This window comes from Apteryx rowi, unplaced genomic scaffold (assembly GCF_003343035.1).
Source record: "Apteryx rowi isolate R43461 unplaced genomic scaffold, aptRow1 scaffold_261, whole genome shotgun sequence".
In the NCBI taxonomy this organism is placed as follows: domain Eukaryota; kingdom Metazoa; phylum Chordata; class Aves; order Apterygiformes; family Apterygidae; genus Apteryx; species Apteryx rowi.
Window position 1 is genome coordinate 655874 of NW_020448986.1, and position 25305 is coordinate 681178.

Consider the following 25305-nt stretch of genomic DNA (forward strand, 5'->3'; position numbering starts at 1 on the left):
GCAGTTAGGATATGTGTCTGTGCGTGTATGTGTAAGTATAACTACTGGAACAGAAAGGATGTAAAATCCACACAGTAAAACACATCGTTGCCAGGTATTATCTAGACACTGTCTGTGAGTTCAAAACAATCTGAATATCTCTGCTCATTTCTTATAATACTTGAATATATTGCCTCGTGTATTGACTTGTTCTTGTCACTTTATCTTACAGCTAAGTTCCTGAAGCTTAAGATTGGCCTCATTCAAAATATCTGGCAGTAATAGAGTAACTTTCTTGTATAAACAATTGCACAATAGTTTGTTAAATTTACCATAGCTATCTGAAAGAGTAGGGTGATGGTTATTTAACAGGGCAGAACTCCCTCATCAAAATTGGGCTTAGTGCTAAGATTTTAACTAGTGCTTGCAGGATCAGCCTTTAGTCTTTCCTAAGCTTTATCTCTTTCTTTGGCTCTGCTCTTATAAATATACAAGGTTTTCCACAATACCTTGATGAGATTAGAGCCTAGGAGAAAACAATTCCTTTTAATTACAAGTTTTAATTAAACTTACTTTTAGATAAAACTAAGCTCTTTAGAGAGTTTCACAAATAAATAGACCAGCATCTTAATGACAGTGTCTTTATCTATGAAACCTTCAAACTGACAGCTTTTAAATAATGCCTCTTTTCTGAAAAATTAGCAGTTTGATATAAAGAAGAGGTTATTTAAAATCTTTTTGACTATCTCTATGGAGTATTATTCTAGCAGTGACTCAGTGGGAAAATTGCTCCTTCCTTATATTCTTGCCACATTTTGAGTTTTCCCCAACATATAATCTAGTTGATTACCTGTGTGACCATGTTTTGCACTGTGCAATCTTAAGGGATGAAGCTAAGGACAATATAGCTATAAAAGTGGGTCAAATAGAATAGGAAATACAGGGGGAGACTTAAAAAAAAAAAAAAAAAAAAAAAGTGCCTTAAACTAAACAGATGAAAATAGCTTCATGTGGTATTTTCTTTAGAATTAATTGTAAAGTCTGCTGCACTGTTGATGCTATAGATCTGTTCTTTATCAATACTCGTAATAAGAGATTGCAATCCACATCTGAGGTTGATGCAAGTGTGCTGTTACCCTTCCGCTAACCTGTACAAGTGCAGAAATTCCAATTCATGCAAGGAGGTTGTTGTTATCTGCTTGCTTGCTTCTCCCCTTCTTTCTCAACTAATTTACAGACTAGCTAGATCCAGTCCAGCAAAGATGGAACGGAGAAGATAAAGATTGCTTCATAAATGAGTCTCTTGAAGGAAATAACCTATTATCTTCTTGCTTGCCTTATTGAAGATAAATTAATTTTGTTTGATCAATGTCTCTTGAAATCTAATTTAGATTTCTTATATTCTTCTTAGATTGGTGCTTATGATCAACAAATATGGGAAAAATCTGTAGAGCAAAGAGAAATAAAGGTAATAATATAGCATTTCAACATTTTGCTAATTGTGTATGCTGATGTCATTTACAATGCATGTGATATTCTTTAGAACTGGTAAATTAGATTTCTGGGCTATAATCAAACATAAGTGGCATATTATGCCTTACTTATTTTACATAATTAATAATCTACGGTATTTAAAGTGCTCCATCTTTCTCTGTACCTTAGCACAATTTTATTTTATTTTTGGTTATCTTAAAAGTTTATTTTTTTTAGTGCCTTTGTCTATCTTTCTCTTTTCTTTGCAATGAATTCTAATTTCAGTTATCTGAGCTCTCTTTACTTTCAGTTAGTTACCTTATACCTCCAGTTTACTTTTCCTCCTTTATGATGCTGTCATTGTTTTGTACAGTTTATTAGACTGGTAAGTACTTCAGGCTTTGCTCCCCCAAACAAGCAGTTTAACAGTGGTTTTTTTGCATTTTGGTTTAACTAACAGTGCCATCAATGTCTGACACATTGCTAAATTGTTTTTTGGGGGAAAAAAAACGATCCTGTATGTAATGGTTTTATGGATTGTGTATTATGCCTTGTTTCATGATGATAAAGTTACTGCCATTAACTTTTTCTTGGGATTAACCTTTTTTCTTAAAATACTGCACACAAGAAATATGCTATTATTGCATGAGTTTAAAAGCCATTCCTAATTCTTAACATTAGCAAAATGTACATTGCTTCAGTTTTCCTGTCTTCACCCCCACTCTCCCTTTTCCCTAGTACTTAAATAGCCAAACAGAATGTATTAGGGAGATTTGTTTGTATTAATGTGGCAATTATAACTGACCTGATTTAAGAAGTTTTCTGACTTCTGTACAAAATCTGCAAATTAACTTTTAAATTGGAGATGATGATATTTTTACAAGAAGTGCTTCTAAACTTGGATGTTTGAATCTTTTTTGTGATACTATACATCCACATCTCCCTAATTTTGCAGTGTGCCCCCTTGAAATGGCACAAGAAATGCTTTGGGTCAGGGAGAATCAAAAGCTCGTCCTGCAGCACATCCCAGAGCTGCACGGTGCTGAGCATGATGAAGTGAGCCAAGAGGCGTCTGATGCTGTCTGCGCAGCACTCCTGCGGTACGGGCAGCCTCTGCTGGCTTCAGCTACTCGGGAAAGATCCGGATGGCTGGGGTTGTGCCAAATAGCTTGGGTTGCTGGGGGCACCTAGTGGATCTTAAAGGAACCGTACTTCAAAGTTCAGCTTAAGATATTGTTTTGGTAAGTGCTGTTGTATGTTAATGTAATCATAAGTCTTGCGTGCAAAAACTGTCTCGATTATAAATGTTTTTAAACAATGAGCTAAGCATTCTACTCCACTGAAAAGGAATTGTGTTGAGAGCAAGAGTAGCTCTTGCAAGAAGACTTTTTAATCAGACTTTCTCAATAGTTTCTCTCCTGGAGGCACCAAAGGGGTAAAAACATTCATAAGAATGTTCTCTTTCAAGAAGTCCCTCAGGATCACTATGTCCTTGTCTCAGGCTCGCTGGTTTGCTAGGAGTTGTGTTTTCTGTATAATACTGATAGTACCAAGTAAGGTATGTCCAATTGTCATATCTAATGCCAAAAATGTTTTAATTTGGGAGCTGGCAAGACTGTTTTAAAATATTTACAGAAGTCCCATGGTATAATACCGTGTGTTGGAAGTGTGCAGAGAGATGTTGCAGAAATATTCTTTACAATGAGTACAAGTAATTTCAAACCAAGACCCTAACATATTACTTATTTTCAGTGTCCTTTCAATGACCATGAAAACTATTCACCATTACAGTAGAAATTCTTATAAGTACTGTATAGTAGGACATTATTCAAATAACATCTTGCAAATAGGGTCTTGTGCCTTTTAGAAATGCAGCTTGTCTGTCTATAGTCCAATAATCAACAAATTAAACACAATAGGAGAAATGATACTGTCAGTGTAAGTTTGTGTTGACTGAGTTTTGTGTAATAAAGATAACACTGAAACAAGCTACTAAGTTCAGGTATTGTAGACTACAGCTTTAATCTCAAAGCTACTGCGTTACTGTTTATAAGTGAACTTAACTTTACTGAAAATTGCTATTTTTGAGTAGAAAATCTGTTTCCAATAATATAAATTTATCACTTAGAGCTGCCCTATTAAGGTTCACTTAAAAATTTGTGCAAGAGAAAATTTTAACAATATTAAGTATTTTAAACATTTTTATTTAAAGTTTATTTTTGCTAAAAGGTAGCAAAAATATGTTCAGTGCTGAAAAGAAATTGTGAGCTAAACTAGATTGGCCTGAGCAGAAAGAAACTTGCACAGGGAAAAGTAAGAATATTTTTTTAGTTAGCCCTGATCTGAAACGCTTTTCTGCCTATGTTAGATATCTGTGACACATTAAAGAGTGGAGAAAGTGCATCTTAGTGAATGGAATTCTTTCACTGGGTGTGGTACAAAGTAGAAGATCTAGTGCATCGTAGTTACGGACACTGAAGAGATTTGAGATTGGAACAATGGAATTTCTTAAAAATGTATCATCTTTGCTTTTCCTGTGAGAGATGCCGTACTGCTGACTTGACTTTTGCAGAATTCTGTCTTTAACCAAAAATATAACTTTAGCCACAGTGGTAGCTTGTTCATAGGATTGGGGTGGGGGAGGGTTTATTTCTTCTAAGCAGGATGTGAATCTTTATTTAGACTTTGAAATACATTTGAGAATTATTATATCATACAACGTTTTATTTCTGAGATCTAGATTTTTTTGTGCAAAGTGAGTGACTTTCTTATGCAAGATTTCACAAGAATCTGTAGCTAGTTCTGGAATTATAATAATTCTAATTGTGGACTTGTTTTACCTTCCACATAAAATGCTGCAGTCTTAAGATTGCTTTCTTAAAAAAATTTTCCATGTGAAGCTCTATACATTGTTAATTCTCCAGTACAGCTGTGTTTCTGCATTTGGCATCTTAAGAGCTGATTTTGTCCTATCCATGTTTTACTTCTATTAAATGTTTTGTTTATGCAAACTCTGTTTTTTTTTTTTCTAATAGATGTATCTAGTGATCACTTTGTATCTATTTCATTGTGAACAGTTTTACTCTTTCATTTCAGTGTGAAAAATAAATCCGGCTGAAATCAGGTTTAAGAAAAGTATGAAGAGTAACATGAGCAGATTTCACTGATCTTTCTCTCATTGATGTTCATTTCATTTTTACACTTTCACCTCAATTTAATGCTCATATTTAAGTAATAAATGTTTCTACACGTTTATGAAATCTGACAATGTTGGAAACTTACAATTTACCAGTGAATTTAACTGCTTTTTGAATGAACGCAGTTAAACCATTTCCATCATAATTCTATTCCTATGCTAAATTTTTTTTGAAATATTAGATTCTACTCTGTATGAATTGTACTCTTTGGATTCATTTTGGATAATGTGACTAAGAGCATAGTCTAAGGGAATCAGAATAAACTCACAGCTATCTCTAAAGCTTGAGAGTATAGTGTCGCATTTTAGCTTTAAAAATAAACTTGACAGTCGTGCAAGACTGTTTGGCTCTTCAGTCAAGGAGGATATTGTTTCTAAAAGACAGAATAAGCAGAAACTTTTTCCCTGCTGTTTTTATTGTGTATGGGTTTGTTTGGTGGGTTTGTTTTTTTTTTTTTTGGTTTCTCTTTTTCCTTTCCTCTTTAACAGGCTAATCTTTATCCAGTGTTAAGAAAAAATCAGTACTTTTCCAGAGTTTTGCACTTACAGTAGTGGAGCTTGCTGTTATTAGTGGCTCTTGATGTACAATATAGTTTGTTATCATTTTTGAATTAAGGAATTACAATATACACATTTTGTGAAGCTTAATTGGATATAGAAAAGAGATTTAGGAAAGTAATTTGTGGCAAAAGTTATGAAAACCTAACAGAGATATATTACTAATTCTTGCAAGTGTGTGCATAATATGTTGTTTGCATAATCCCAAGCCAAGGAAAATGAGCGCTCAGAGCTTAACCATGTTTGAAAAACTACCTTCTGGTCAGTAATTGGTAAGATTTTGTATAGATTGTAAAGTGTGTAAAAGGCATTTATTGTTCCTTGTTTCTTGGAACATTTATTTCACAGTACTTTATATCTATGAAATTTACATATTTGTCTGAATTTTTAATAGCAATATAGGTTAAATACAGTTACTGACCACATCGGTGTTTTTCTTTTGCAGTTTGAGTTCTGTGTGAATGTATTCTGATAGTATTTGCATGTTGCAGGGTCTGCGAAACAAACCAAAGAAAACAGGACATGTGAAACCAGACCTCATAGATGTTGATCTTGTAAGAGGTAGGTCTTGAGCTAGAAAAAGCTGAATTTCTTAGCAATTCAAAATTTTGAGGGTGCTATGCAAAAAAACCCCCAAACCTGTTGTCCTATGTCTTGTAACAAGAGTGGATTAGGAAGTATTTAAAAAAAAAACTGAACGCATGTAGTTACCCTGTTAAAGGGACAAATAGGAAATATCATTTAAAGAAGACCTCTAGATTAAAATTTTAAAAATGTTTTTTAGTTTAATTTTGACATGTAGATTTAGATTTTGAAGAGAGAAATGGGTGAATTGTCCTGGATCCTAGTTTTGGAGATATGATTCAGAAATCTATTTTTATACATTTAGACTTTCTTTCAAATCTTCTGACATCTAGAGAAAATGTTATATTGAAATTTCTGGACTGTAAAAATTATATAGGCCTTGAATATTTCTTTCCTGTTTTAAAGAACAAAATGGCAAAAGAGGGCAAAAAGCCACATATCTTAAATTCATTTTCCACATGCCTTACAAAGGCTAGAAAAAAATATTATTTGGTGTTTTTTACATGAGCCCAGTAGCCGGCTTGGACTCCTGAATCCATTCAAGTAGTGCTCTTTGAATTCAAATCTATAATCAGCTGAAGCCTTGTTGAAATTATAGCAGTTCTGTGACATGTCTAATAGTATTTGTTTGTCAGGGAAGAAAATAGGCAGCAAAAAATCTATGTTCTGTGTAATGAAACATGGTAAACTTTAAGAAAATGAGCTGGTTTTAAAAGCTGTTATAGTAGTGCTCTTTGATACAAGTACCTAATTGACTTCTGACTAATAAAACCTTCAGAAAATGGGAATAAAAGATAAAGAAAAAATCAAGTAACAGTTGAACTTTAAAGAAACATCGGATCCAAAAGCTAGTATTTATAAAAAATAAGGAACAGTGCTAGATGACTTCAATATAGTGTATATATACTACATATATGTAAATAGCATTCAAATAAGTGACTGCTCTGCAGAGATGTCTTAAGCTGACATTAAAGGACTTCCAGTACTGGCAATATTTTACCTATAGCAGCTCAGTAATGCCAATTCCACCTGTAAGAAAGGTGGAGGTGCATAGCAGACTTAACAGCGTGTGGTGTGTTGCCCTTCCCAATCAATAGCCTTGGCATAATTTAAGTCAGATCCCCATTAGCTCTAAGTAAATGTTACCCTTTTTTGTAGCTGCCAGAGCAATGGCAGTTTTCAAGAAGAAAAAGAAATGGAAGGATATGAGAAAGAAAAAAAGATGAGTGAGTGAGACCAAGAATGATGTCGGAGGAAAGACAAAGATGAAATTTTCCTGGTGTGGTTTCCCTGTTCCTGGGGCTAGTCCTCAGTTTGACCGATACTGTTCTACACTTCTCAACCCTCTTGCAGTTTCCCGAATGACTTGGCTGGGGCAGTTTACAGTTGTTGCTGCTCTGCCCTGCCTGCACAGACCTGTGAATTTCTCATGTGACTGCCTATTGCTTCATACCAAGTTTCTGATACCTTAGTGAAAGTAAACAAATTAATTTTGACGTGGTAGGAAATGGCAGTGTTTTGTTACTCATGCATTCCAAAAATCTAAGTATTGGTAGAAGTTTCTGATGATGGTAGTTAAGTTTTGGATTGATATAGTTATTTATAGGATCAATTATTAAGTATACTCATTTATCTAAATCTGGTGGTACTTTTCACTATTTTAACTACTCTGATATTCAGCAGCTAAAGTTATATTTAGTTGTAACAATAAAGTTAATCCAAACTTTTTAACCTCATTTAAAATCTCTCTCTCCTTTGTTTTTAATTATTATTTTATTTTTATTTTTATTAGGGTCTGCTTTTGCTAAAGCAAAACCCGAAAGTCCTTGGACATCGCTGACCCGCAAAGGAATTGTGAGAGTTGTGTTCTTTCCGTTCTTCTATGGGTGGTGGCTACAAGTGACATCGAGGGTCATCTTTTTCTGGCTGCTTGTTCTGTACCTTCTTCAAGGTAGAGTTGGCTTACAGGATCAGCTTTGACTGAATACCTTATTTTAACCATTTGAAAATTGCTGCATCTTACTTGGTTCACTCTGTGCTATTACCGTTCATTCCGATAGTTTCTGAAACAGTTTGCAGTCCCAAGCATGTGTCTTTGGAGTAACATTTCTTTCAATGTATAAAGGGGACATCTTAAAAATTTAAGGATTTCCTCACAGGCTTTCTTCAGCATTTAGCACACGTGTTAGTTTGACATCGCTATAGGTAATTTAGGTTTCCAGGACTATCTAATTTATTTCAGGACTAGGAGATGTCAAAGGACCTTTTGGCTTGGGTGATGTATTTTTTCTTGGTCTTTTAATCTTTCTGATACTTTTGCAGTTCAAGAGCTCTTACCAAGAAGCAGGAAATATCAAACCTGCCAAGGTGTGACTGTGTGTGCAGCCTGCTAAGATGATCTTTGACCAGTTTCCAGTTGGCCTTCCACATATTACCTGGTCCTATTAGATGCAATTAAGCTTCTAGCTTATACTTTAGTCAGACCTCAGCTGTGCTCCTGAATGGCTGACAAATAACAGGCTTTGTCCTATGTCCTGCTAATTTCCCCATTTCATGTGGGGATAGTATGCATCTTCGTTTTATACCTCCTAGACTTTTGGGCACCTGTTATCAAACAGATGGCAGTTTTCAACATTTAAATAGGGCACCAAATCTCAAGTTCTAGAGATCTGATTTTATGCTCCTCTTAATTTATACGTAATACATAAGAGGAAAATTAGAAAGGGAAGAATGTAATGTAATGAGTCAGTATCTAACAGTGTGAAAGCCAGCAAGAGACTAAGCCTATCAGAAACGTGTACAACAGAAACAGAATAGAAGGTTGATGAAAGCTGAGAGCACTCTAAGTACACTGAGAAACTAAACGATGGACACATTTTCTACTGAAATCTAATTATAATACAGAATTACTTTTCAGTTTTGCCATCTGTCCGTCCTTGCTGTTGTGAATCACTGTATCTTTTTGAAATATATGTAAAACAAGAAACAGGAAAAAAGGAGAAAGTGTCTCTTTGTGATGATGTTAGCAGCTTTGAGAATGTGTGAAATCAATTTCACAGTGCCGGTGTTCCAAAACTTGAAATGTATTGACAAATATTCTTGTGACCTGCTATCAGAACCTCCCCTTATCCACATTTCAGAGATAGGTACTTAAGAAGTATTACTGTACACATTAGCCTTTGTGTGTACTATGCTAAGTGATACCCCAATATTAGTAATTTTTGTTGCATTGATAGCATTATAAATAGTAAGATGCATGAGTTAACTTAGTTCATTGCCACGTTCTTAGGTAGCTTATTTTGAGGAACACTTGCCATTATAGTAATTTTTTTATATTCCAATGCTTAAATTTGTTTTTTAAATGTGCCCAGGTTCAGCTTGCAGAGCCTTCATAAGGTGCTAAAAGAAGCAGCAAAGTAATAAGACTGAGTGAAGCACACATTTGAGACAAGTGCTTTTGTTAAAGAAGTTCTTTAGGGAATTCATTACAGAGATAAGGCATAATTCACTCCTCCCTCTGCCCCCTTCTCTCTGCACCTGTATGGCAAAATAGTTCTGATTTCTATACCCTGAAGCATTTTTAGTGAACCACAAAACAGTCATGAAGTTGTTGATTTTAAAAATACTGAAAAAGAATTAATGGTATTTGATATTAGACCAGGTCTAATCCAGCTATTTGAAACTCTTGTCATTTAAATTGCACTGAATTAAATTCAGATTTTATTTTGTTTTGTTTTTAAAAATAAATTGAAAGGCTTACAATGTGCATATAAATGAAACAAAACTGACTTGTTTGTTTGTTTGGAAACTATTTAAAACAACTCCCTCCAACTTCTTTTTCTAGCATGTATAACCTTAACATTGTGTTTATGTTTTACTCTGAAGGTGTTCTCTGTCCTTCAGTTCATACAAAATCAGTAAGACTGCACCAGAACATCAAAAATCTATTATGCAAACTTAATGACAAAACTCTTCAAAATCTCAGTGGCCATATTTCTGTGCCGAGTCTAAATTTTGTATTGAGCTTCTTATTTGACACTATTGTAAAGTGATATGACTTGATTTTTGTTATAGATATTTAGCTGAACAATCTTTTTACTTAATTCTAAAGTATTCTGTATGGATTTATAAACTGCCATTACTTGCAATTATGGCTTTGAAATTGATTAGCTTTAGCAAGATATTTCCTAACATTAATATAAATCTACAGAAAAGAACTCTCTCCTTGACTGTAGAGAAAACTCCATATTTTATTTGCATTGGTTTCCTTTAGTATAAATAGCTATGATTATCAAAATGTGTGATAAGAGAACTACAGAGAAACGAGTTTCTTGCCCAAGGTCACATAACAAGCCAGTGAATAAATGTAGCAATAAAACCCTGTTGATCTGATCCCTTATCACCTAAATTGTGCCATTACTTCATTTTTACTGTTAAAATATTTCAATATCATAATAGGAAAGCTAACCTTAAGTATGAAATTGTGTGTATATTTCCATCATGTATTTCTTAAGTATGAACCAAAGAAACTTTAATAGTGATGTAACAATTGTTTATTGTGGCAAGGTGCATGTTATCTATCTAACTACTTGTGTGTTTGTATATATGTGTGTATGTATATGTATTTTCAAACTTCTTTGAAATATATTTCAGAGTTTTAAATATTAAAAGATAAGTGGTTGTTAGTCTTTGAAATGCACAGTTGCTTTCTTTGATATAGTCTTTTATTTTATGTGATTTCATTTGTGTCTTTTTCACAAAAATCTCTGTCATCTAGAAAAATACTGGTCCAGATATAAATGACTACTTCTGGAAGAAGTTGATTTCTTCTGGATCACTCTGCTGTTATTTTATTTATTTATTTATTATTTTTTATTTAGTAGCAGAAGAAATGCTGTAGTGAAGTTTGAAGTTATTCTGTGGAGGCCTAGTCCTGCAGTTCATTTCCCATGGAGTCCATCCATGGAGCTCTGTGTACTCAGAAATACATGATTATCCAAGTTGCATGGTAGCGGTCGAAGTTATCTATTATTTACACTTTATAGTATATGAAGCTGATTGTATGTGTGAGAAATCCATGTAAGCTTATTTAGGAAGGGTTAATATTATCACTACCATGTACTAATTTACTGTTTTTTAACAAGCTGGGTTTCTAGATGATGCATGCTACCTTTCTGAGAAAGCTCATGCAGGAAAAATTCACTCTGCGCATAGTAATAAAAATACTCTATATGTTCAACCTAATATATAAAGCATAATTTGGGGAAGAGTAACCTTAAAAAAAAAATGGTGGAGATTTGTGTGCTTTAAGTTAGGAAAAAATTGATGGGAAACTAGAAATAGATTGCTAAAAATAACTCTACTGTTTTGCACATTCATTCTGTTTCTAACAGTGGTTACCTTGCTAAAGATTTCCTTGCTGAAAATGGTTCTTATCCCTTTTTGGTAGAAAACATTGCATCCAAGTATCAGCTGTGTTAGGGGTGGTTTCATGTGATACACTTTTCCTATTTGAATGTTAAACATAATTTTCCATGTGGCTGTAATTTTTTTTTTTTTTTGATTAATGTTATTAGAGAACTAATGAAGACTGTTGAACTTGTACTAAGTATTTCTCGTGCTGGGAGCAGGTGTAAGAGGCGAGACTTTCATTTTCAGTGGTACAAGAACAAAAGCAAGTTCTCATGGGATGTGAGAATCTTTGGAACAGCGAATTATTCCCCCTCTCTGTTCCTGAATTGTTTCTTCATGAATTTTTTTTTTCTTGGCAGCTTTTCTCACCCATGCTTCAGAACACAGCGCTTCAAACTGTAGAGGCAGAGTGACAAGAATAGGTGATAAGCAGAGAAAGAGAGGGCTTGCCTCTCCTGTCTGTCCCATGTCTCTTGAATGTGTCTGGACTGACCTGAAGCCTAAAGCATTTCTGAGTTGCAGAAGTGGTTGGGTTCTATGTACAGGAGCAAAAAGAGCTGTGATTGTATAGCAAAAACTGGTCACAGGGTTACAAAGTTAACAATTAACTAGGGAAAATTGGAACCTGCCCCCCTTTCCCAGCACATGTGCCAGTTGGAGTCCTGGTCGCTTCAGTTGGACTGTCTCATAATTTGCATGGTTTGTCTTTGAACTTTGCTCATTACTACAAAATATACATACAAGTACGTATATAATATTGTCTGTGTGAGCAGTTTTCTCCTCTGTTTGGAATATGGAGTTTAAAATACTTTCTGCCAGAGTATATGAAGAGTCCCTAGTCTATTGGTCATTACTATGTTTAAATTGATGTATGGTTTCAGAGAATCACAGGACAGTTGAGGTGAAAAGGGACCTCTAGAGATCACCCAGGCCAAACTGCTGCTCAAAGCAGGGTCAACTAGAGCAGGTTGCTTAGGGCCATGTCCACTGTGTTTTGAATATCTCCAAGGATGGAAACACTACAGCATTTCTGGGCAACCTGTTCCTGGTTTGCTGATTCCTACGCTCATCTAACTTGCTGGATTGTGCTGTATTGTTTTAGGCCAGACAAAACTATATTTATCTGGGCTGCTTGGTGGTGTTTGCTTTTTCTTTTTATGTTCTACTGAAGCTTCACCATGTTGCATCTAGCTTTCCGAATGCTTTTTTTCTCCCTTACTTTATTTTGTCACCTCTTTTGAGCAATAGCTCTACTGTGACAGGTGTAAAAGAAGAGATGAGTATTAAGGTAAGTTGAAAAAGTGATTCCATACTGAATCTGCAACTGTTTAAATCCTGCTTACTCTCTATATCATTACAATTATTATTCCTTCCTCCAAGAATTACATGAGTTTGTTTAAAATACAGATAAAGAACTACGTGTGACTGTTTCTGATTTTAAGAAAATCCAAATAGAATTGACCGTTCCAGACAATTCAAATGTTGAACTGAACTTCATTTTCCTTCTTTTGTAGTTGCTGCTGTAGTGTTATTCTGCACAGCCCGGAGCCCCCATAATATACCTCTAACTGAAGTAATTGGGCCAATATGGCTAATGTTGCTACTTGGAACTGTGCATTGTCAGATTGTTTCAACACGAACTCCTAAGCCACCTCCCAGCACAGGGGGCAAAAGAAGAAGGTATAGTCTGTATCAAAATACTTATAATTTAGAATTGTTAAACTATTCTGAAGAACATGCATGAAAAATTTTGGGAGTTTACAGTCTGTGCTTTGCAAGAGATTTAATTGATTAATTGATGCTCTGTTTTTGTCTGAAATTTTAAAATTGGCACTTAATTTGCAGTTTTCCTCTTTAAATTTTGTGATCAACTAACTTAACTTTAAAGCACTGATTTATTTAACTTTTAATGCATTGAATCTGACATTTTGCCTCAGAACAGCTTGTAATTGAATAATAGTGGAGTGAAAGTATTTATATTACTGCAAATTTAGTTTTAGAGCTTCACAGATTAATGGTCTTTGTGGGCGATGTACATTTAAAAAAAATGCAGTTGGAGGCATTGAAATTAAGTCTTTCAGCACTTCATTGAATATGTTTTGCTACAGTGAGTTTGTCCCATTAAAATGGGAAAACCTGCAGTAAGTTTTTCATATTTTGCAGATTTAAGCCTCTGATCAGATGAAATATATCTTTGGCTTAAGGGTTATGAAAATGAATAATTGCTATGCTTAGTTTTATTAAATGGCGTTTATTAAATCAACATGATAAACCTTTAGCAAAGTATTTTGAAATATTGCTTCTTCTTGCATGCTTAAAACTGCTGAACACCTTATAGAACTAGTAGTTTGCACTTATAAAGCTACCTTCCAATTTTAATCTCTTCTAATGAAGGAAATTAAGGAGAGCAGCACATTTGGAAGTACATAGGGAAGGAGATGGCTCTAGTACCACAGATAACACACAGGAGGGAACAGTACAGAGCTACGGTACAAGCACCTCTTACAGTATTGGCGCTGTCTTCAGAGATATCTGGCATGCTGCTTTCTTTTTATCAGGGTTTGTATTTATTTAAGGCTACATATGTGTTAGAGATGCACTATCCCTTTTCTGAAAGAGTAAACATTGATCTAATGATTAAATAAACCTTTGTTGATCCAGGTTTGTTTTGTTTTTTTAATAGTAAACTGAACTCAGTATTTGAACATGTATGGATGTGTTTTTGTTCTTGAATTTGCAAATGCTGATGCAACAATATTTGAGAGATACAGAATTAACTTCCTTTTCTGTTTGCTTTTTTTTGTGTTAAGCAATATTTTGATGTAGGAGTATTTTGTGGGCTATCAAAGATGAACCAACTTAGTTTCTTTTAATCCAGTTGGAAAATTTGACTATTTAATTTTTACTTCATTGCATTAGCTGCTTATTACTCTGACAGAATTTTTATAGAAGTCTATCACTGTCACCAAATCACATACTTTTTCTGGAAGAAAAGCCTTCAAGATTAAAATAGGTACAGCATTTAGTTTATAAGTAAACACTGAAGATGCATTTTTTAATGACTGGAAAAAAAAAAAAAAAGATCTGTAATACAGATATGTGAGTTCTATACATCAGCATTTATTAACAGGAGAAAATATACTTGTAAAATGGTATGAAATTAAGAAAAGGGATACTGCAGGTTGTTACATTGATCTTTTGTTGTGCCTGTTGCATCTTACATATTGCAAACTAACATGTCTGTCACACTTGTGATATGTGCTCTTAACCTCTGGTAAGGCTTATCTTGTGTTATGTTACATACTGGGAATATGTAATTGTAGCTGTGGAGAACGTTTTAAAATACCTAAAAATATTGGGGGAGGTGTTCATCCTGTTTTTTCATTATGTAGATTAAGCTAGATTTGACAAACAGTAATATGAGACACCTCTACTGTTCTTTGGGTAAGCCTACTTCTAGATGAATTGCTCTGTGTATACATTATTTTCTAGTATGTTCGGACTGTGATTTTGCAAACTTTTGAATGTTTTCTGTATTCAGTGAAGATATCCATTTGCTATAAGAGAGCAGGGATTAGCAGACTGCCCCCCCCCTTCCCCTTTTCTTCACTTGGGCTCACGAGGAATGCTTCCAGTTTTGAAGCCCAATGTGGGACTTGCGTTAGGACTTCTTTAAACCTTTTAGTGAGTGGTGTTATATATAGATTTTAAGCCTTAATGATGACTACTTAGTGTATACACTATCTCCAAAGGATGAAGAGCATAAAGTGACTGAGAATGTTTTCACATCTGGCAACGCTGATCCTTTAAGCTGCTATAAGTATCTTTTGGTCACTTGTTGGCTCTTCATTTTTAGAGAGACAGTTCTTTGTGTGTCTGGAGAGTGAACCATGTCAGAAACTTGTCCAGCTGAAAAGGAAATCATGCAGATCAGTTTGATCTCCTAATTTTTCTCATGGCCATGCAAACAGCTGTGTCAGCACAATGGGAGGGCAGAGTGGGAGTAGGAACGAGTGAGCAGGAGCTCAGTGTGGGGGATGTGGACTGCTTAAGCTGGTGATGTGTTTTCCTTAAGAAATCCTTATGAAAGGCCAGTGCAAGGAAGCTGCAAAGTGAATTTGTCCTGTTTCCTAAGACATGTTTTGAAGCTCTTAAATAGGGCATTCGAATGTCTCCTTAGTGTTTATTTACAGCAATTGTTAACATTGTAGCATATTAAGTTTTGAGATAATGTTAATGTATAGTGAATTAAATTTTACCATCTTGATTTAGAATTTTTATTGCAAATCATTTTCTGAAGTTTTAAATACAGTCCTTAAATACATGGTTTCAAAACTAACTTCAGAAATTATCCTCTTGCTCTAGGGCAGCACCCAATGTACCTAAACATTTGCATACATTCAGATTGAGATAATCTGGAGTTGTGTGTTAATTAAATATCCTTCTGAATGGTAGAATTCAATCTGACTAGTAAAATATAATTCTGAATTTTAATCCAGCATGCTGCCCGTTTAAGAAAGACTAATTATTAGTTTCACTGGAAAGCAGCACAATTCCCAGATGGGTAACTTAGAATGTAGCATTGCTTTGGGACTTTACTAAACTTTCTGAATGTGTGTGTCCATACTTGTCAGAGTCCAATACTCTCTGACCAGGTTCTTTTTAGATATTCCATGCATGGAGGGTGTAATGTTTAATATCAGATTTACTTATTTGAAGATATTTGATGTTACATGGGATTTTCGATTTAGCAGAATGATACAATGTAGTGAAATCACAGTACAAGTGTAAGTTACACCTAGCAAAATATAGCAATTGCAATATGCAGTTCTATCACACTACCAATATGATCCCCATTATAGCTCTATAATATGCTCACCACACGATGCTGGGTGTCCCCAGTCACTGGGACGGGGTACATAGGTTGAAACCAGCTCAAGCCTGTTGCTCTCTCGGAAATTCTTTTGTTAGTTGTTCAGTTTTTATATTCTGTTGGGCTGAGCAGCATCTATGCTCCCACCATGCTGGTTTGGTTATCTCAGGGAGACATTCACACTCTTTTAACACCACGAGTTGATCCACTCAACTGGGATGTAGTCAGTTGATCCACCCAACTGACATAGCTGTTTATCTAAAACAGAGGCCACCCTCAGGTCCCCTTTGTGCTGAGATAGTCAGCTTTGTGTGCAACAGCCCTGGTCAGTCACACCCTATGTTCTTCTCTGAGCTTCATGGGCACCTCACCCTTGCCCATCTCTTCTGAGCTTTCTTCCATTGTAGGGGTTTGTTAGTTGGTCACATTACACCAGAGAACCAATTATGGAATACTTCAACTTCTGAACAGTTTTGAAGCTTGAACAACCTTCTTAATGTATAAGGAAGGAGTTTTTGGCCCAATTCCAATGAAAGTCTGTGGGAGTATTTGACAATGAAAATCTACCATCTTCCAGAAACTCAATTTAAATATTTATTAATATTTCTAGCTAATGCATGAATAGGTCTTAAGCCCTGCTTGACTTAGCTTTTGGGTATGTTCAGGCTTTGTAAGAACTTTTTGGATTTATTCAAGGATTCTTAGTATTGTCCTTCTTGCTCTTAAATATTTTTATTTCTAGCATGAAATTTTAAAAAGTTGACGAATGGTGTGTGTATATATAGTAATCCTAGGAAACTATGCATTTCTATTAGATGGGGAAGTACTGTTCATGTTTTTGTTGTTTTTCTTCTAACACTGTATAGTGGGTGAAAGCTTAACTTTAAACTGAAGTTTATGCATTTCTCAATTGGGTTTTAGACTTAAATTTAGGGATTCTTACCAAAAATAACCTTTTTTCTTTAAAACCAAACTTGAGTAAAGTTCTTCTGTTTTTCAAAAGAAGCCTTGGTTGATATCCAGCTAGTATGTGTTTCTTGCAGTTGTAGCACACAGAAATGATTTATGTAATGAAGTCCTATCTGAAAAGTTTATTTGTAATATATATAAAATATATATTTTTCCTTCTTTTACCCATTCTTAGTCAATTGTTTGAAGCTACTTCTTCCTAGTAGTTTTCAAGTTGAAACAATGATTTACTGGAAGAGGTCATGTGAAATGAAGGCATGATATTTTCCCAATTTTAACCTAACTTCCTAGATGTATGTGCAGAAGAGTCCAATTTTATGCAACTTGATCTTTGCAGCAAAATTCAGTCATGGGGAGAAAACCAGGTTTATTTGAACCTGAAAAATTTTGAACTTCAGAGGCATGTGAATATGTGTAAAAGCTTCCCAAATCAAACGGAAGAGTTGTCCTGTTACTCCACATATATAACTCAGTACCTTGTGGAGCTGTCTGACTGGGTGTGTATATGTAGGTATGTGATGAAAACTGTATTCTCTTTCACTCCATTAAAAAAAAAAAAAAAAAAAAGCCCCAGATCAATTTAATGCATTAAAAATTGACCTCTTCAGGCTTTTGCTTATTTTAGATAATTTATTAATGCTGCTGTGAAGCTGCTATCTTTCCTTAGTGCTCAAAACTGAGCTTACTGAAGCTCATTATTTTACAATGAGCTGGCACTGAAAGGCTGATCTTGCTTTATTCCATAAGCCAAACAGTGTATTTTTCCATTAAATAAAATAAGTAAAGCTTTCTGTGCCTGTTGTCTTATCTTCCTCAACTTAGTTAAACAATGACACTATGGAACTGCACAGAAATAAAGTTGTAAAGCCTTTAATTTTGATAGTTTGACATGTTTGTCTGAAGCCTTGGTAATGTCTTAAATGGACTTGATAGATTTAGAAAATTAAAACAACATTTCTGTCAGCTACCACACTGGTAATCTGCAAATAGGAGGATGCTTATTGACTGCTCCTACACCATGAAACATATTAAAGCATCTTGTCCTTTCACTTTTGTAAACTTATAATAAAACTTAACCTATGGAAATATGTAATATTCACCAAAAGTGTATCTGTTGGTTTTGTGCTCATTTATTTAGAAGAAAACTTGACTAAGAACTTTGGGAAAATGTCAGGGAATAGTAGGTAAGTTCTGCAACATAGCTTCACGGCTGAAGCTCTGGTTACTTGTTGCTTCATACAAGACCAAAAAACCCAAAGAAGTTACAATTGTTTTCCTGGAATGGGTGGTGTGTCCATATTCTAAGAGATGAAATGCTTCTAATGGGTTTGTTCCATTTTATTCAGTTCTCGCTAGCCTTTTGTGTTCAGGTCTCCCTTGTACGTGTGGAATACCTTTTCTCAGGAGGGGTATGAGGCAACTATCCTGATATTATCATATTAAAGAGGAATTCAGTCTTCTGTGTAATCCAATCCCTGATGGAATGTCTCCCTCATTAAAGAGAAGGGCGATGCATATATTTTAATATTCTTTCACTACTTTTGAGTCTTGCTAGATAGATTTCAGCCTTGTGGTGAACTCCTGTTACAGAAGATATTTATACGTTCTATAGTAAGAGGGCCTGTCTCAGTTGCTAGGCTGTAGGATCTGCTTTCTTACCTTTTTTTTATCCTCTTGCCTTCCAAGGAGGTTAATGCAGCACAGTTTAGTGCTGTTCAAATCAAGGATTCTTAACTACAACACTTAATGGGAATGTTAAAAGCTTTAGTTTTATGGGGAAATGCAGTGATAGTCTTCCTACATCATAGTGCTTCCCTATAAGAGGACATGTGGAAGATCAATTGGACAGCTTATTGATAGTTTATCTAGTGTCCGGAGTGTTTTATTTTTATTTAAAAAAAAAAAAAAAAAATATATATATATATATATATTCTGGAAATTTGAGATTTATGGTTTTTTTCTCCTTTCCCCCCAAGAAGTCTGAGAATAATTTGAAGTGGTCTAAAAAGGCAAAACAAAATACAAAATTTTTATTGCTTTCTGGGTAAAGATTTTTCATGTCACTTTGTGTTACAGAAGCTTAAGTGAAACTCAGATTTAAAGTTCACTCTCCTCTATCCATAGATAACAAGCTTCTACTTTCCTTTCATTCCTTTAGCGACTATGCTTCCTAATTTGGGAGAACAATTATCCAAACTTAGAGAGAACTATTTTCTGGCATTGCATATTCTTGTTACTACATCTGTTGACTAGACAAAGGCCTTGACTTTTAGAGAATATTATGGAAGACTATTCATGAGTATTAGTACTCTCATCTTAATTTATTTAAGCATAATACATAAACTTATTTTGTGATTTGAAAACAGGCTTAATTACTGTATTTGAAAGATGCATCTGAATATGCTGTCAGTGGTGGTATTGAGTAATAGGGGAAAGCGTAAATCATCTCCAGTTTAGCAGACTTTAGCAGACTTAAAACACAAGTCCGTGTGTCCAGGGTAGTAAAATGAAGTTTGTTTCCAACTTCAAGAAATGGCATTTTATTTTGAATTAATAACATTTAAAGAAACTTTAGCATATCCCTTACTTCTTTGTTTGTTTTTAGTTAAAATAGAAAGCTTCTGTTTTACATTTGGGGCCTATGGTTCTTATACTGCCAAATGGTTGCTATGAAATTTTGATTGTGAAACACACGTTTCCTTTTCTCTTCTTTCAGTAGCTAATTATATAATTTTCTTTCAAACACTGACTATTTGCTTTGCAACAATTTTAGGAAAAAATAATGGACATTATTTGGAAGATGAAAAAGCTACAAATATTTCATCAAGTGTTAATTTTATTTATTAGTTTGAGTTCATGTTAATAGTAAAACTAAAACATGGGTAGAGGAGGGTAAACAGAATTTAGACTGAAAAAAAAGCCTGAAAGATTCATTAATTCTATGCCTATATTTGTTTCAAATATAGATCTAAGAAAGCAAAGAACTCAATAGATAAATCAACAGAGACTGATAACGGCTATGTCTCCCTTGATGGGAAGAAGACCGGTAAAAGCAGTGAAGAATGTATACAGGCACATGGCCATCACTGTGAAGTGATTAAGCCAGAAGAGTCAGGGTGGAGCACTGCAACGGTAAAAAATACATTCAACAATCATAGTCATCACAAAGTAAGTGCGCATCATTGCTTTCAAAGCAAGTTTATCAGTTTGTCAAATTATGTGTTGTATATTTATGATGATTTTAATGGATTCTCGTTTATTTTATAAATAAGATGCTTCTAAAATGAAAGCAAGCTTGGGGTGCTGGGACCAAAGTGATGTTCTTAAGTCTTATTTCACCCTTATATTCCTAGCCTCTGCTTTCCCTTGTCACTTCACAGGTCTCTTCTTTACAAGCATACCACCAAAATTGCATATGGTATTTCAGTAAAAAAAAATACATTTTTAGGGGAGATGTCTTCATGTCAAACATCAAAACACTGCAAAAGGGAAAAGATTAAAAGCAATTCCCATTTCTTGATAAAAGTTGAGGAAATTACTTGCTTTCCTAGGTAACTTCAGCATGCAAAAGCGGAAAAAGGGGTAGCTTTTTCAGAAACATTGCTTGAAACTCCATGCTGTTAATTTCTCTGGATACTATTTCATTAATACTTTGTTTCTGATGAAGAGTGGGGCATAAAAAGATGCAGACTAGAACCTCAAGACTGGGCAGATGCATATCTGCTCTTTTGTGTAGGAGAGTCCTTACTAATATCTAAATGTCCTTTGGCATTCTGTAGTGCAGTGCACAAACTTGTGTGCTATCTCTTACCTACAATTTATTTTAGACCTGCTGAACACATTGTACCTTTTCCTTCCTCTTTGATACTCTCAGCACAGGTCTGTATCTATGCTAAAAATAGGATGAATTTCACATTACTGGCGACTTATACTTTTGGGGCCTTTCTGAACATTCACCTGTGAATCATCTTCCTATTCCCTTCTTTTTCTTTTGGTTGTTCTCTGTAGAAGATGAGGAAAACACAATTTCCCTGCCAATGAAATAGGGATGGCTCCCTGTAGTGGAAAAGATGGAAGAGGTGGAGGAAGTGGTGGTGAAAGAAAGCAGAACTTTTTGGTTGGTTGGTCTTGATTGTCTCCTGGCTATCCTATTTTCATCGTACTGTTCTACAAAATACCTTTTCCAAAATAAATTTTGTTTCCTTATCATTGGCAGTTGAACATATATTGACTGCCATTACAGCTCTTATACTTGACTCTGGCTCACTAGTATTTACTACAGTCAATGATTAATTTTTCAAGATAATATCAAAGGAAAAGGTTACTCTACTCCAAGTATACAAGTTCAGTTTTATTCAAGAAAGGCATTCCATGTGGGATTCCATAGCTAAACCATTACCAAGCCCCTGAAGATCCGTATGATTAAGTCAGAATGGTGGTGATGAAGGTTCATCTGATGGCAAAAGCTTCCTTTGCTGTTGCCATGTAGGAGATGTTCCCTCAGCACTGATTGTAATTGAGTTGCAGTTGTCTCTGTCAATTCCAAGTATTTTGCATTCTTGATAAAATTCAATAAACCAATGATTTAACCCCCCACCCCCTTTTTTTTTTTTTTTTTTTTAAGAGTTTTAAGTTTGATAGAACAAATGAGATGATGTCTCTGTTTAACTTGCTTAGAGTGTACACACGTACCTCAAAGAGAAGTTGGCAGAGGCTAGAATAGGCTCCTCTCTTCTCTCATTCTTCTCATCCCTTCCTCCAGAAGACAATGTATTTTGTTAGTACTGCAGAAGACAGACTGTTCTGTGTGTTGCTCTTTCCCTATGCAACTGAAGTGTTGAAGAAACAGAACAACCTGACCTTGAACCATCTCAGAAGACAGTATTCCTCATGCAAGAGAAAGTGATGCCTGATTTGCAGGGGGAGAAAAAGGCTCTGTGTTCATAGATAATAGCCTCACTTCTTCTGTCCTTGTAGCATCTCAGTGATGACAGGAAGACTCCAAAGGAAACTTTGTGGTGTCCTATTTTGTGATCACATATTTTTATTTAAAAAGTGAGAATATATGAAAAGGTTTTGAAGCTGAAAGATTCTTGCTGCCCTGTCTTCTTCCCCTTACTGTAAGGGCTGCTTTTGTTTTAGCTTAAATTGGGGAAATGGAAAGTGGGATAAATTTGCAGTCTGAGTATTTTACGAGCTATCTGTAGCAATTTATAGCTGGAGGAAGAGCTACACACATTAACTTTGTACTGTATGTGCTGATAATTGAATGTTATGGTGTCTGCTATCATAATTTTGTATTTTCAATCTTCTGGATATATTTCTTATAACTCTTTCCTGGATAGCTTTTGTTTAAACAAACTCACATTTAAAATATGAATGCCAGAAATGTTCTTTAGTGTTATATGAACTACCCTTCATTCTCTGAGAAATGCTTGTTTTGATATTTCAATTTCTATTTTATCAAACTTGCTGTAACACTTGATTTTTACAATTGAAAATGCATTAATTTCTAGTCCGAATGAGTATTGATAATAATGTTGCAGAGAAATTTGATTTCAGTAGTTCAGAACAAGACTTAGTATCGGTGCATGTCTTACTAATATTGTATTGTTTGAACTAGGATACTCACAGGACAATAACAAATGTATCAGATGAAGTTTCCAGTGAGGAAGGGCCTGAAACTGGATATTCTTTACGGCGCCATGTAGAACGCACTTCTAGTGATTGCACAATTCGAAACAGGAAATCTCACCATTATAAGAAACACTATCCTTTGGAGGTATGTTCTTTTCCATTGCCTCTTTTCTGTAAATTGTCAAAACCTGTTGATCTCTTTTTGCATCTCTCTATATATTTTTTTCCCCTCAACCTTTTATCTCCTCTATTGGATTTTAGGAGTCTGTTAATTGGAAATCATGCTCATGGGGGGAAAGGGATTTTTTTTCAAGTGGCTGTGTGTGTGTGTGGGGGGGGGGGTTGTTTTTTTTTTAATTTAGTTTCTTTGAGCTTCATTCTTTCTATTTGTTGTAAGGGTTCTAAAATACCTTCTTTAGATCTCTCATCAGAACATGGCTAACTATTGATGTCTTTTGACACCAGTTCTCTTCTGGAAACTTTCTTTTTTTAATGGAAACAATGGCTTCGTATTAGGAAAGACTTCTCTCTCTCTCTTTGGCAATCTGATAATTGGCAATATATTTTTGTTATTTCAGATTTTCTTGATGCTGGTTCTTATTCTTTGGGGTCCATTCAGTTTGTAACTTTCTTGAGGAGAAGTCTCAATAGAAGAGACTATTGACTATACCTCTAAATTTTCATTCCTTCATGTTTATTAAAAGTCTTTTAAAATATTGCTATGAAATCTCAATCATTGTTCTTACTGTATTGCAAAAAGAACACACAAAACTGAAATTTTAAGGGACTAGATGACATCAAAGCTAATAATAGGGATACTCAGATTGAAAGAAAATTGGATTTTTTTTCCTACACCCTTTTTGCTGATGGTATGCAACCTAACAGATATAGGAAAGGGTTTTTTTTGTTTTTGTTTTTTTTGTTTTTGTTTTTTTTTTGTTTTTTCTTTGTTTTGTTTTAAACAGGCTATTTCTGCCAATCTTTCTTCCAGGACTGTGGGAAAAGAAAGTAAAGAGTAATTACAGCTCTGACTAGACTCCACTTACAGATGGGTTTAATAGGGAGCGCCTCCTAAGTAAGCCTTCTACTTGATAACCCCCTTCCTAGAAGGTCCAAATCGTACTGCTTTCTGTGATAACTACAAAGCATTGAGATTTATGCTTTGCATAAAAAAATAATTATTTTCTGTTTTATTCTTTCATGTGTTTCACAGAAGCTTCAGTTAAAACAGCCTTCTAGATCCTTCTAAATGTTCTAAATGCATAATGCATGGATCATTTAGTTTAAAATCACTGTCTAAACAGGTAGATACTGAGAAATATTTCAGTTCCATCTTTCAGCAGATGTCTTTTGACTGTGTACTTGTGCAGCTGCTAGGATTTGACAAGAAGAAACAGAAAGCAACAACTACAATCACATTTTTTTCAGCTTAAATATATTTTCTCTTGCATAGAGTATTTCAGAGCTTGAAAACTCTAAAGATGTTGGCTAGGGAAGAGCGTGTAGAACTGAGAAACCGAAGAGACTACATTGGCTCTGTGCAGCTTTGGCAGTAGTACTTTACACGTTACTCATTTGCTTGTCTGTCTGATGCCATAAAGAGGAAGCCTTCATTTATTGTTACCAACTCACTCCCCCACGTATCTACAGAGCAAATGAAACAATAGTTTTCAAATCTGTGAAATCTTTCTTTGGGTTTAAAATATATATATTTTTAGTGAAGTCAGTGGATGTGCTCCTAACTTCCATCCTACATTTTCTTTTGTCTTAATGTTTATTCGTCAACTCAACTCTTGTTTTAGAAAATGTTTTCATGGTTCTTATTCACTCAGGACTCAGTGGTACCCCATAATGACTGTGTTCTGTAAAAGAATCCTTGACCATTTTAGTTATTATTTTTAAGAAGAGAAGATAGTTCAGGTATTGTCTTTCTGCATTAATGTTGTCTCCACTTTGTGAGCGAAAGGGCTAGAGTTCAGAACAAATAGTTTCTAAGTATTTCTTTAGATTATTGCTCACAGCAGATAAATTAAGGATGATTTTTAGCAAGAACAAAGAACTCTTCTTCAAATAGAAATGCATTACAAATCATATTAAACTACTAATCCTGCTCAAATTTTGTTTGATTTGATTTTTTTTCTAGTGTAGAAAAGTGGGTACATTCTTGAAAGAAGACATAAGAAGTAAATTTTGCTTTAAGAGGGAATGAGAATTGCCAGAAGATGGTGATGAGTAGGAGGGTACTGCTTTTAAGACTATTTAACAATCTTGTAGGAAACCACTTGATTCTGTTAACAAGTTCAAGGTTCTGCATTCTTGTTTTGAAGATAACATTAGATTGTTTTATATATAAGTATGGAGGGATTTGAATGCCTCAAACTTCATATTTTTCTATAGGATTATCTAAGATGTGGGTAAAATTTGAACATAAGAAAACACACTTGCTTCTCAAGTACACTTTGTTAAAATAAATAATTAAGATGTTAGGTATGAATATGTAGATTACATATATACCAAATATTGGGTACGTATACTCTTGTTTATTTTTCTCTCCACCCCTGATATATTTCCTGTCTTCAACAAGCTCACTCAGTCTTTGGCTTTGTGAAGGTATGTTAGTAGA

General features: G+C 34.7%; 1 protein-coding gene across 7 annotated transcripts in view; it reads left to right on the forward strand.

Moving 5' to 3' along the window:
- PHTF2 (putative homeodomain transcription factor 2) overlaps nt 1–25305 on the forward strand; it is a 72194-nt gene that overhangs the window by 27681 nt on the left and 19208 nt on the right. For 5 of the 7 annotated variants that reach the window (XM_026067713.1, XM_026067714.1, XM_026067716.1 and 2 more), the window contains exons 3-9: nt 1391–1447; nt 5698–5767; nt 7584–7742; nt 12718–12883; nt 13598–13762; nt 20012–20213; nt 22669–22827. In XM_026067713.1, the coding sequence (XP_025923498.1) occupies nt 1391–1447; nt 5698–5767; nt 7584–7742; nt 12718–12883; nt 13598–13762; nt 20012–20213; nt 22669–22827 (978 nt within the window). Of the gene's footprint in view, nt 1–1390; nt 1448–5697; nt 5768–7583; nt 7743–12387; nt 12492–12717; nt 12884–13597; nt 13763–20011; nt 20214–22668; nt 22828–25305 lie in introns of those variants that run through there. The other 2 variants (XM_026067715.1, XM_026067717.1) reach the window with 2 other exon arrangements.